Source organism: Clupea harengus, chromosome 1 (genome assembly GCF_900700415.2).
Source record: "Clupea harengus chromosome 1, Ch_v2.0.2, whole genome shotgun sequence".
Classification (NCBI taxonomy): domain Eukaryota; kingdom Metazoa; phylum Chordata; class Actinopteri; order Clupeiformes; family Clupeidae; genus Clupea; species Clupea harengus.
Genome location: NC_045152.1, coordinates 29,663,061 through 29,676,697, shown reverse-complemented (window position 1 = coordinate 29,676,697; position 13,637 = coordinate 29,663,061). Strand labels below are relative to the sequence as shown.

Genomic DNA, 13,637 nt, shown 5'->3' with positions numbered 1-13,637 from the left:
AAACTCACAGATTTATACCGTGGGTGTTTATTGAAATAGCCCGATGGCTTTGGGCATTTTAAATGTGCCATCTCACCGTGTAGGTGATTCGGTGTTTCAATCTGTGTTCTTTAATTACTCAACCTTGGGATCAGTTTTTGGCTGAGGACTCTGCATGTCTGTGCAGGTTATCTTATCTCTATACCATAATGATCAGTCCCTTGTCACGACAGGGCTTCATATGCTTGACTACCTGCACAGATCTGCATAGAGCCCACAGGATGGCACTAACATGGTGACTAACATTGGGAGTGTAATGGAGGATGGTGGTCCGACGGTAGCACACCTTCTGAGTGGTTTTCTCTTGGGTGTCTCCTCTCCGTGTGTAAATGTCTACAACACAGTTAGATTACAGCACCAACCGTGGAGCCACTGTGGAGGGTACTGGTACTTTTACGATAGTTTAAAATAGTTCTTGAGGAACAGGGCTCACACTGACAGCAAAAGCCTAATGAATGCAGACATGCCTGGGGTTTTGTCTTTACTAACCACGCTTCTGTTCAGAGGTGCAATTCTTCCTCTCTTTCTCTGTTTTACCTTGATAAAATCTTCTCCAGGATTTCCTCTTTCCTGAGTTGAAATTGGGTCAGCCTTAAGTGCTCATTGTTTGGCCTGTCTGAGACTCAGACTCCTCTGGTCCTGCTTCTTACAGGGCCACCTGCTGGAGAAAGCGGGAATTCTCAACAAAACCAAAGTGGTCGACAACGGAAAGAAACTCAGGTAATCTTGAAACTTTGGCTATTTGTTCAGTTGCAAGTGTTGTCTAACAGAGGTGACATCCAAAGGTAGTATACTTAATACTTTTTATGATTGTTAATTAAAAATGAAAATACTGTTCTTTCAAGGAGAAATATATCCCCTGACAAAATGTTACATTTTCTGCAACATCCATCTGTACATGAGTGTCTACCCTCCAACTAGAGGATGTGGTTTACCTTCTGTTTTATACATGTATGTTCTTTGGCTTTTGTTCACTTTTCCAGGAAGAACTGGTCTCAGTCCTGGACGGTTCTTCATGGTGGCATCCTAACATTCCACAAAGATCCCAAATCAGCCCCATCGGGACCTTCTGTAAGCAAACCCTCCCTATGAAATATTCCCACTGAGTTAATATATGTTCAGTGTATGCGAAAAATGGGCTCTGCAATAGAAGGAGAGCAGTCATGAAGTCTTGGTTATTTTGCTACTTTTTATAGAGGAACCTTTTAAAGGTTCTCATAAGGACCTTTTGATGAAGGTTCACTCAAAGCTTTGTTTCTATTTTAAATGCGTTGGAAGCCTTCTCATCCCCAAACAACCTAGAGAGGCTTCTTGCAGAGGATGTTCTCCCCTGTAAAAAAACCTTTGGATGCGGTGACTAGGATTACATTTGTTATCACTCTTCTGACCCTTACAGAGCAAAACAAGCCAGATCATCCCTGAGTACACTGTTGAACTGAGAGGGGCTTCTCTCACCTGGGCATCTAGAGACAAATCCAGCAAGAAGAACGTTCTGGAGGTTTGTGTTCTCAACCAAAAGCTATCGGTCACAAGTTTCACTGCATTAATTGTATGCACACAAGCTGTGTTGTTTCCCATATGGATGATACATATAGTAATTATTTACAAGTTGTGTGATAGTGTTGCATCTAGAGTCTGATTGTGAATGACCTTTCATCAACTGATATCATGTTTGCTTACTTATTAAACATGCAATGTCATAAATACCTGAGCATTATAGCATAATGGTGTCAGGTACAACGGTTTCTGTCATTCTTCAAATAATTCCCTTTTAGTTTAGAGAGATCTCATGACAGTCTTGCCATAGATTTGACCAGTAAGGTGCCCTAGTTATTGAACCCACGTTTGAACCCATAGTTTGTACCAGCTAAGTTACTCAGGCAGACTAGTGTTATTAAATGAGGCTGAACTGAAGTTGTGACATTGTATTAACTTCTTGTGCTCTGGACAGATGAAGACTCGTAACGGGTCGGAGTACCTCATTCAGTATGACACTGACAGCATCATCACTGACTGGCACAAGATCATTGCGGACGCCATCAAACAGCTGGTGAGTGGCATGCAGCGCCCTCTGCTGTAATGCGCTGGTACTGTGCCAGAGAGATGGCCAGCATATCAGAACTGGGCTGTCGTTTGTGTGTGTGCACCTTCGAGTGTTGTCTTATGTGTGTGTTAATCATGTGATTCCGTGTCCCAGGAACAAGATCACTTCTCAGAGGAGGAGGAGGAGGATGATTTAGAGAATGACAAAGACAGAAAGAGATGTGAGTATGAAAGATATAACATGGAAGTTCACTCTCACACAGACACACGTAACACTCACAAAGAGAGCTGTGACTATGATGTGACTAGGATTCCCCCCACACACATACACACACTATTTTGAATAAAGGTGATTTAATAATACAAATACAACTTTTCACCTATAGTATTACATGCACATAGACATACAACACACATACATTCACACACACATCGATATTCAACACACACATACACACACAAACGCATGCTATTTTGAATTAATCCATCATGTATGCTATGCCAACAGCTCTTCGGACCGGCTCCAGCGGGGATTCGGACCAGGGCCGGGTCAAAACCAAGCTGCGGAAGTTCCTCCAGAGACGACCCACTCTGCAGTCAGTCAAGGAGAAGGGCTACATCAAGGGTGAGAGACACACACCACTGCCGTGGTCTTCTGGTAGAGCACACAGTCTACAACAGCACGGTCATAGCACTCTTCACTGCTCGTCACTAATTCAGTCTGGAATTAATCTTCAACGTCTGTCCTACAGTCAGTCCAACATCTGTCCATCTGTTTTTACACTCGTTCACCACTGCCATGTCCTTAGTGAATTTTAGCATCATTTAGCGTGTTGGCGTGTGTTCCTCATTACTGAACAGCATTTCATTATTTACCGTATTTATTCAAAGTTCCAATCTCACAAAAAAGACTCTAGAGATACGTATTAGAAGAGTAGAACCCTTGAATGAGGCATTCTTTATAAATACATGTAGGATATAAGCAGATTCGAAGCATCAAAGTAGAGCATTTTCATTTTTTTTTTGCTCCCTTAAAACTGTACGTCATCAATCATTATAGCTAGACCGTGGGTACGTGGGCGTCTTAGGACTTCACCTGTGGGTTCATGAAGACAGCTGACGATGAAGTCATCAGCAGTGCACTCTTAGTATGTAACGAGTTTGGTATGCAAACGCTTCCTGTTTCACTTTCACATTCGAAAGGCAGCGCTTGTTTTCTCTTTGTGTGGGGTTTTACTGAGTGATTGCGTTTAGCATGTGGGAGAAACTCCTCTCACTAATTCGACGAGGGATATTCCTTCCCACACCTACTTTCTCAACCTCAAACAGCAAAGAGAAAGCTGACTCTTAGATCTGGACTTCTGGAACTGGTTTCAGGATATTCATAATATTATCTAATCCCTTAACAATTTATATGGTCATGAAACGTCATCATTTCTGGATGTCTGAATATTGGATGTCTCCAAAGTATTAATCAAGCACTGTATTAGTAGTCTGATACAATTTAGGACTATCCACCATACCACCACCATCAATACATGAGGATTTATCCACTTCTTCCTTAATAAAAAATAAATAAATAAACAGATTCCTCGTCTCCTCTGCCCCCTTTCTCTATCTGAGGCCAAGTGTGTGACTATCTGTCATTTCTTTGTCATGACAATATTTCTCTGGCCTAAATAGACGTTAAGGCATTATGGCTAAGATCGTGTTTTAGGAGTTATGGTCTGTTATCTCACCTCTCTTCCCTCCCCTCTTCCCTCCACACACACACACACACACACACACACACACACACACACACACACACACACACACACACACACACACACACACACACACAGATGCTGTGTTCGGCTGTCACCTGGATATACTGTGCCACAGGGAGAACACAACAGTCCCGCGGTTTGTGGATAAGTGCATCAGGGCGGTGGAGAGGAGAGGTAAGCACTTCAGGGGGCAGTGGTTTGGACGAGGGTTGCTTCTCACGTCCCAGACAGGCAGCCAGCTGTAAAACAGGATGCAATCCTTAGGCTGTAACAGAGCAACTGTATCCCATACAACTTGTAAACTGATGGATGTCTGCCTAGCCTAGGCTGCTGCGTAAAAGCACACTTTGTAGTAATAAAGTAGAAGAGCTACATTAGAGCTAACTGTCATCGAGGATGACTTTAAGAAAATCCTCTCAAGTGTTCCATTTCATATCAACATCATATTTTGTGATCTAACAGCAAATCAGTTCACTAATAAATAACAAATGCTACTTGGGCCATCAAGATCCTATTTTTGTGATTAGATATTTGATGATTACCATATGCTGTCTGAAGTATTTAGGCATCGATGAATTAGTTACTTTCTGTGACTGAAAGGAACATGTCTGATGTTGCTCTCCAGGTCTTGATGTCGACGGGATCTACAGGGTCAGTGGCAACCTCGCCGTCATTCAGAGACTGCGGCACAGAGCAGACCACGGTGAGAGTCACAAATGTGTGCCCTCATAGGAATCAGTTATCAGTTTCAGTTCACCATTATATGCCAGAGACAGAATTATAAAACATCCGTTCTTCTGCAGCAAAAGATAGTAGATAGGTATTAACCTAAATAGACATATATTTATCTAATGATGAACCTCGTTGATCATTTTAGAGCAGTGTGATTTATGTATGAATTATTTCTGGATGATTGAGTCAGAAGTGGTGCAGACTTAATAGCCTGTTTAACAGGTTAGCTGCGCAAGTATTTCTCTTGCTCTTGTCATTTCTTCCTATTTCATTTTCACTTTGTGATGCACATAATTCTGTTGGTTAGATTCTGTTTTGTTTGGAGGTATGCTTTCAATCATTATGAAGTACACCAGTCCCTCTTTCAGAAAAACAACCCTGCAACATGATACTGCCTCCCCCATGCCTCACGGTTGGGATGGTGTTCTTTGGGTTACAAGCCTTACCCTTCTTCTTCCATGTAAAATGTTTATCTTTGTCTTATCTGACCATAGAACATTCCTGCAGTGCTCATCTGCAAACTTTAGACTTGCTTTTTCTATTCCCCGTTTTGAAGTAGTCGTTTCCTCCTTGGGGAACAGCCTTTTAGGTTATGACGATACAGCATTTTCTTTACTGTGGAATTAGGTACTTTTGTACCAGTTACCTCAAACAACTTCACCAGTTCCTTGAATGCTTTTGAACCTTTTGTATGAAAAGTTCATCTTTGGGACTCAGTAACGCTCTCCTTCCTGAACGATGTGGTGGCTGTGTGGTCCCGTGGTGTTTATATTTGTGTAATATTGTTTGTACAGATGAACGTGGTACCTTCAAAAGTTTGGAAATTGCTCGCCAGGAATTCTGATATTGCGGAAATAAAAGCGAAATAAATCTGTCTCTGATCAACTGTAGGAAAATTACTTTTGTTCTGAAAAAATGTGATATCCTAAGTGACTTGCCAAAAGACATTTATGTTAACATGAAGTCTCTGAAGCGGTGATTTTTTTAAGTTTTAAAAGTGTAAGTTCTTGGTAATCTTCTGACCTCAACTGTATATAACAATATGACAGGTTACTATATCAGTTCCTTGAGAATCACACCTGTAATCAATAGCAATTGTTAGTTAGTGCACTATTCAACTACTTGGTCCACATTTACAACATAATCGTCATATTAGTGATTTAAAATTCTGAACAACTTCACCAGTTCCTTGAATGCTTTTGAACCTTTTGTATGAAAAGTTCATCTTTGGGACTCAGTAACGCTCTCCTTCCTGAACGATGTGGTGGCTGTGTGGTCCCGTGGTGTTTATATTTGTGTAATATTGTTTGTACAGATGAACGTGGTACCTTCAAAAGTTTGGAAATTGCTCGCCAGGAATTCTGATATTGCGGAAATAAAAGCGAAATAAATCTGTCTCTGATCAACTGTAGGAAAATTACTTTTGTTCTGAAAAAATGTGATATCCTAAGTGACTTGCCAAAAGACATTTATGTTAACATGAAGTCTCTGAAGCGGTGATTTTTTTAAGTTTTAAAAGTGTAAGTTCTTGGTAATCTTCTGACCTCAACTGTATATAACAATATGACAGGTTACTATATCAGTTCCTTGAGAATCACACCTGTAATCAATAGCAATTGTTAGTTAGTGCACTATTCAACTACTTGGTCCACATTTACAACATAATCGTCATATTAGTGATTTAAAATTCTGAACAAATGCGGCTCTAATGACGATGTATTTGTGTCCAGTATTCTCATCCTCACAGTCTCTGTTGTTAACGCTTGTGTTTCCTGTTCCTGTTTATGTGCAGATGAGAATCTGGATCTGGAGGACGGGCAGTATGAGGAGATCCACGTCATCACCGGAGCACTGAAGCTCTTCCTCAGAGAGCTGCCTGAACCCCTCTTCCCTTACAGCTTCTTCGAAAAGTTCATTGCTGCCATCAGTCAGTACACACATTAACTTAAAACCACACACACACACACACACACACACACACACACATATTCACAATCATATTCAGTCACATGTTTACACCCACATATGGGGACGCACATGCGCACAGGATAAGCACCCCACTCACAAACACAATAACACACATACATACACACACACACATACAGTAAGCACACCCGTTCATAACGTGGTCATATCTCAGCACCCTACATATAGCTCAGATATGGTTCTTTTATTTTTCAGGGACACCATTAAGACAACTATATTTGCACCAACATACAAGTTCACCTGTTGTCTCTTAAATTCAAGTCTTACATTTACATTTACATGTACATTTAGTCATTTAGCAGACACTTTTATCCAAAGCAACGTAACAAGGAGAGAACAATCAAGCTACGAGCAGTAGAGACCTAGTGTAACAATAAATACTATTTTACATGAGAAATTTAAAAAAGTGCAGGAATGTACCTACTGTAAGTGCGAGTTAAGTAGTAGTTAATCTTGAATTCATGATTATTTTTCTCTTTTCCAGAAATCAGTGACTATAGTCAGAAGGTCTCTTACATGCAGGACCTGGTGCGCTCTCTTCCTCTACCCAACCACAACACCATGGAGGTCCTCTTCAAACACCTGCTCAGGTGAGCGCCCCCTGCTGCCATCCTCTTCTCTGTCCGAGGCCGAGTCTGGACTCAATAGTCTTTTGGCTACAGTCAAGTTTTAATAGGTTAATTGTAAAAATGTATCAAAATTGTAGAACAGCTTGAAAAGGTGAAAAGGTGTCATGAAAAACATGTCTTAAAACATGTTTGATTGAAACCGGATGGACTAAGCATATAGCCGTTAGATTTGAAAACTGTTCACTCTTAATGCCTCCTTCTTTGTTTTTCACTTTCTTGGTCTCTCGCTCTCGCTCTCACACACACACCACACTCTCTCTTTTTTTCTCCCCTCTCCAGAGTTATAGAAAATGGTGAGGCAAACCGAATGTCAGTCCAGAGCACAGCCATTGTGTTTGGCCCCACGTTGCTGCGGCCCCAAACGGAGACGGGCAACATCACTGTGAACATGGTCTTCCAGAACCAGATCGTGGAGCTCATCCTTAATGAGTTTGAGGAGGTGTTCAAGCCCAGATGAGGCCTAGGTGATTTTCCCCCCTCTGGTTCACCACTAGCAAATACCCTCATGAGACTCACTGAAAGCCCTCCCTAGTCTTCTGCTGCCTACTACTGCTGTCGCTCTCTCTCTCTCTCTCTCTCTCTGTCTGTATATCTATCCATCTACCTCTCCTTCTGTCTGTCTCTCTCTCTCTCTCTCTCTCTCTCTCTGTGTCCCTTTCTCTCGTAAGAACAGTGTGCCATAGAGAGAAAAGAGGAAAGAGGACAAACTGACTGACTGTGGGCCTCAGGCATGACACAGAGTTGGGGTGGACGTAAACTGTGACGAAGGACCCTGGCGTGTGGGAAGAAAAGTGCCTCCCTGGGAGAAAGCTGACTCTGCTGGACCTACATGACGCCTTAATGTGTTGCGTGTGTGTCTTTTTTTATGTGACACGAATCCTCCTCTACCACTTTTAGCCCTTTTGTGGACTCCTGTGACTGTGGTGTCAGAGATGTGGTTGGTAATGTACATCTGGATGGCAGCTGACTGTTCAGCCCTGATCTGACCTGGAGTTGGTTGCTCTCTGGACATGTTGGTACTGCAGATGTAAAAACTAAAAAAAACTGTCAAGACCGAGGTTTTTCCACCTGCTCCCTGCAGGAAAGCTAGTCATTGTAATGTCATCATCCTTCCCTTTTGTGCTATGAGTGAGTTGACTCAGTGCAGCAATGGGAATGTACTGCGCAGTGTGGGTATGGCTGCATGGATCACTTAGCCAAAATACAACAAGTATTGGTTTCATGTCAAAAGGGATAGCGCTGCTCACTTTGTCCCTGCAGGTGTCCAGATTTGCCACAATACTGTATTCGGCAGAAAAAGGTCTTAACCTGTATAGCCTATAGAGCTGTAGAGCAAAACAGAAAAAAAAACATTCCACTGCCTTAACATTTGTATGTTTGATTGTTTTGTTTTATTGTGAAAGGGAATGGGAATTCTTTACTGAAATTTTTTAGAAAAGTGGTGGTGAAATCAATAAATAAAGCAATATTATAATTGTAACTGCAAGCTATGGGCTGTAAGATATGGAGACATCTAATATATGACTGTAACTGTACAGGCTGGCTGGTATGTCAGTGATGGTGTTTATATACAAAGCAGTATAAAATCAGAACAAACTGGCAAAAGAGGATTTGTTTAAAAATAGTTTAACTGTGTACATAAAAACTGGAAATACGTTATCAGTGAAGGTTCTTTAAATAAAGGAACTTAATTTGTATAACTTATGATTTCTGTCTTCATTTGTCATATACTGTAGGTCCGTGTTTGTAAGGCTACCTCTACATCTTCACAGACATTCACATAGAAGAACATGTTTCAGTCATGGTAATGAAAATAAAACAATTATAAAAGGAAAAGCAGAAAATGTTTCTCTCTGCTCAGCCTAATAAGTCTACCAATCGGTAATAGATCTATGACAATCCTACACCTGTAGAGAAGTACCACAGCGCCACCTACTGGTTAAAGTTACCTCACACATATTGTACATATTGTGTATTGACGTAAAAAAACAAAACTACAGTGAATAATCCAGAGCAACATGATGTCATCGTGAAGTCATTTGGGCAGTCACGCCCCTTTTTGGATGAAAACAAAGTGGTAAAAGTGACTGCCACCGAATGGGAGATAGAGGCTGTCACTATGCCTAAACGTTATTGTGCCAAGTCTTGCATGATACATAATAAAGCACACATGTATTCGTTTCTTCTTGGTATCGAATAAGGAAAGAGATGTATTGCCTTTTCTAGGCTATGGCAAACACTATCACTAGTAGCATATTAGTATCCTACATTTGGTCTACATTTTATAATAACAATCATTGGCATTGTCAAAAACCCCAGTAGATTGGAAAACAACCTCAATGTTAGCATGCTGTGCTGTGGTTGCAGCACGCTAATATAGAAAATGTAGCATAAGCTAACCATGTAATTTAATTTATGCTAATAAAAGCTTTATAATTATCAGTGGTGTAAAGTAACATTTATTCAAGTACTGTACGGTTCCGTACATTTTCTACCCCTCCCCTCCCTCCAATGGGCGTGATTTTCACAGTATGACGTATAATGCACAGTTCCCGGATGACTTTACAGATCTGTCATGGCGGACAAAGGTACGGAAGACGTTTTGGGAGAAATAGCAAAGACTCAAGCACAGAAAAACCTGATCAAAAGGAAACTTGAACTTCAACAATGGAGAAATAATTCGCAGAAACTTCGAGGCCGCAATCTTATCACTGGACTCACGATTGGGGCTTTCGTCGTCGGCATGTGTATCCTTTCTGGTGTTTCATCACAGCAGGCCGTATCTGTTATATGTTTGTACTGTAAAGTCATTTCAGTTGTTGACTTGGACTGCATGGTTTCTTCCATGTTGCTAATTTTGTCGACCGCGAACCAATTAGGCCTACAGTAACCGTGTCCAGTTCTGAAATGCGCATCGTTATGTAACTTATAACATGTAACCTCTATATAGAGGTTGACCCAAAAGACGGATGAAACTAGACACAAACGGACTAGCCTCAGTTATGAAGTGTAGTCCATCGGAATGTATTGCACTTTGCACCTCTGTATAACGTGACATTTTGACTTAATCGATGTATTAGGCATACTATTCGTTTAAAGAAGACCTGTAGGCTTACATAGGTCTGCACAACTGCACACACCTACAGGGTCAATTGACCTGCCCTGCAGCCAAGTGGTTAAAATAAATAAACAAATGCAATGCAAGTGAACTCTTCAAACTTGTAGTAGTATATTTCTGGAAGCTGCCTGTGTTTTTGCATAACTTAGACTACCCCAAGCAATGTAGGCTACCTAGCCTTCTATTTCTGCAGGCTCAGGCTTACTTGTTCAGTTTTGCCTTTGGAGTTAATTTGGTCTGATGATAGACTGTATGGTCCTTGACTGTTGTTTCCCCCAGTCACCTACACCATTTACTCAGTAAAGCAGGAGAAGATCATGGATGACATTGATGAGGAAGCCAAGATCTTTAGAATGAAGGGTCCCAGAACATCGGCCAACTCGTAACAACACCATACTTACTCCAGTTTCACAGACTTTCGTCTCATAGATGTGTTTTATTGATTCATCTTGGGCTTAAGAGCGAAACCATTTGTGACGGTTTGAAAATTAATTGACAAATTGCTTCTTTGGATATCCTTGGAAAATGTTGGCCTACACTATACATTTCCTGAGACATGACACTGTTGCATAAAGCATTATTTATGATTTAAAGTTATGATGTAAATAAAGATGGCATAATGTAATAAAATATTTGTCGTACACTCAGCCAATATTGCTGTATGCTGTATATCATTTGGTACTATTGAATGAAAACTCAAGGCATAATTTCAGACAAAGTTCAGTTCCATACATTGTTATTCCACAGTTCACCAGGACATAGAAATAGGCTGCTCGTTAATGTGTTGCAAAATAAATGGGGCAGATGTTGGTTAATATAGTGTGGTCATATGAGTACATCTCCTCATCATTTTATACCTGGCGTTATTATTCTGCAGGAATAAGTGACTATTGAATTTGTATGAAGGAAAAAGCAATGTTCCGCCAAAACATGAGGATAAGAAATGTCATTGTTTAATCAGAGAAACCAAATTAATTTTGTTCACAGAATAACCTACTGATCACAAAGCCTTGTCTTTCAAAAGGGGAATGTGTATAGGTGATTGGTGGTGACTGTATGTGGCAGTCACTGACATAAACTTGAAACCGGCCAGACACTTGGAGTGGAATAGTTCAAGAGATTAACACCTCTGGTTGGGAACTAAACTTTTGACGATGGAAGGAGAAGCAGGCAGTAAAAAACTGTTTTATCTAAAACACTATCTTGATTGCCAAAGTTTGACCACTGTTTACTGTCCATGAATTATGGTAGGTCTTGACGTAGTCAAACCTCCTTGCAGTCTCTGTCATTTACGCAAGCAGAAACTATAATTTTACGTTTGGTTTGGCTTGTCAGGTTTGCCCCAAGCTTGACATTGACACATTCAAAGAAATTTGATAAGAATGTTGCTTGGAAAAGTTCCCTCCTAATGTTTTCTTTGAATGCCTTTGGAGTGATATGTATGCAAGGTTATGAAGCACACAGGGGCTTGGTGTAACATTTTATAGCTACTGTGCTTATGAAGATATCCCTTAATGTTATCATTACTTTCTGTCTCACTTGTAACCTTTAAAAAAATATTGAACAAGAAGATGGACAGTCAACTTTTCTAACCATTGCCACCCGATGTGCAAGTTCCGCTTTAAACCAGTAGGTGGTGACATTGCCGTATTTTTCTGCGTCCCTCCATAAAGTTGAGTCCAGAACAGATCAGGCCCAGACCCAGCTGCTGTTTGGCCCGTTATCTCCATTGCATCTTTACTATCTTTGGCCCGTTGTCTCCATTGCATCTTTAAATATACTTGTTCCTGGAATTATTACCTTGAATTTCTATTTAAAAGCTATGTTTATCACTTCAAGGGACAAATGTAGATGCAAGATAAAACTTATATCAAATGCTAACAGTAGATAGTAATGTAGATAGTAATGTGAAAGGTATATGTACTTTTAGTAATGCCATACCCACACATACTAAGAGCTACAGACAGTTAATGTCTGCAAAAACTCTGCATGTTATCCAACGATATCTACCCCTAAAGCAGTCATGTTCACAGAGTCACCAACATATGCTCACTCATATGCGCTTCTCCCCTGTAACAACAAAAGTGTCTCTTTCCCCCTGTTTATTTTTACTCTCCCAAAATATAATGGATGCCCTCTTTGCTGTGAGCATATGCCCTGCACAAAGTTTGCATGAACTTGCAGTGAAGTCTGCGTAAGCATAATAGGTTTAAGTAACAACTAACTTTACCTGAGACCAGGTACATTTACACACATTCCAAAGCGTAATTTCACAAATATTACACCCCCATAGACTTGCACCACACCCGTTTGACTGCAAACATAGAGGCAGAGCAGAGATTAGTCCTTTTCTTGTTTACACAAATAACTGCCCTTTCTCAAACAGACAGCAGACATTACATCCTGAAGGCATTATTTCACTCATTATTTCTCTCATTAACCAGAGATCAGGACTTTGACTTTGGGACACCTACTACATCCTACTTCAACTGCTAATGACCTATCTGTGTTTATGATCTTTTAAGTTGCTGCTTACAGACAATATCTTCACAATGAGAATCAGGCATATAGAAATAACAGGGGTGTGTGTGTGTGTGTGTGTGTGTGTGTGTGTGTGTGTGTGTGTAAGAAAGGGGGTGAGTCCAGACCATGGTCACATCTTACACAGGAATATGTCCTACTTCAAATGCTAATGACCAGTCTGTTTTTTATGATCTTCAAATGTTAGGGAAACTGGTGTGTTTGTTTAGGAACAGGGTGGAATTGTACCCAACTGACTGTAAGTTTCTGATATGTGACAGTTACGACACAATCACCATTCAGGCATGGTTTGTTCTGCAACAAAACAATGAGCTGGAAGTGAGAGAGCAACAATATGCTTAAAAAGTGGTGTTTTTTTTAAGGGTAATGTCTCCATAAGTCTCCAATGCAATATTATAACTATAATTACAGATACCCCCTCTCCCCACACCCATCAAAGCTCTGTTATAATTATCTAGGTCTTGCAGCAATTACATCTACAGTTTTTTCTAACTGAATACCCTGTATTCTGATGTGGCTATCACGACACGGGTATCTCATGAATTGTGATTAAGCATTGTTTGGTAAATAAAGCTGGCTAGCTGGCTAAAGTGCTCTTTCCTCATGGAGATCAGATTGAGTCCATGTAATCTTTAGTCTTCGATTAATGTAGTCACACAGTGTGAATACTGTCAGGCCGCACAAGATAACTGAGAGCTAGGTTGCAAGAAGACGTAATTCTCTGGAAACCCAGAGCTGATTAGCACGTCTTCTTGGTGACCCAGTTCAGCTCTCTCTCTC

The 13,637-nt window shown here is 40.6% G+C and overlaps 2 protein-coding genes across 2 annotated transcripts in view; both read left to right on the top strand.

Moving 5' to 3' along the window:
* arhgap27l (Rho GTPase activating protein 27, like) overlaps window positions 1–8,898 on the top strand; it is a 33,726-nt gene extending 24,828 nt beyond the window's left edge. Inside the window, exons 8-18 of the mRNA XM_031575301.2 lie at window positions 692–759; window positions 1,023–1,110; window positions 1,436–1,537; window positions 1,991–2,089; window positions 2,237–2,303; window positions 2,591–2,707; window positions 3,927–4,025; window positions 4,477–4,554; window positions 6,376–6,510; window positions 7,054–7,159; window positions 7,478–8,898. Of these exons, the coding sequence (XP_031431161.1) occupies window positions 692–759; window positions 1,023–1,110; window positions 1,436–1,537; window positions 1,991–2,089; window positions 2,237–2,303; window positions 2,591–2,707; window positions 3,927–4,025; window positions 4,477–4,554; window positions 6,376–6,510; window positions 7,054–7,159; window positions 7,478–7,655 (1,137 nt within the window). The 3' untranslated portion in view covers window positions 7,656–8,898. The remainder of the gene's footprint in view (window positions 1–691; window positions 760–1,022; window positions 1,111–1,435; window positions 1,538–1,990; window positions 2,090–2,236; window positions 2,304–2,590; window positions 2,708–3,926; window positions 4,026–4,476; window positions 4,555–6,375; window positions 6,511–7,053; window positions 7,160–7,477) is intronic.
* Window positions 8,899–9,734: 836 nt separating this feature from the next.
* On the top strand, window positions 9,735–11,170 carry LOC105912846 (cytochrome c oxidase assembly factor 3 homolog, mitochondrial). The gene is made up of 2 exons (XM_012841848.2): window positions 9,735–9,945; window positions 10,596–11,170. Exons 1-2 carry the CDS (start codon window positions 9,774–9,776, stop codon window positions 10,700–10,702), a joined length of 279 nt encoding a protein of 92 aa, XP_012697302.1. The 5' UTR covers window positions 9,735–9,773; the 3' UTR covers window positions 10,703–11,170.
* Window positions 11,171–13,637: the final 2,467 nt, after the last annotated feature.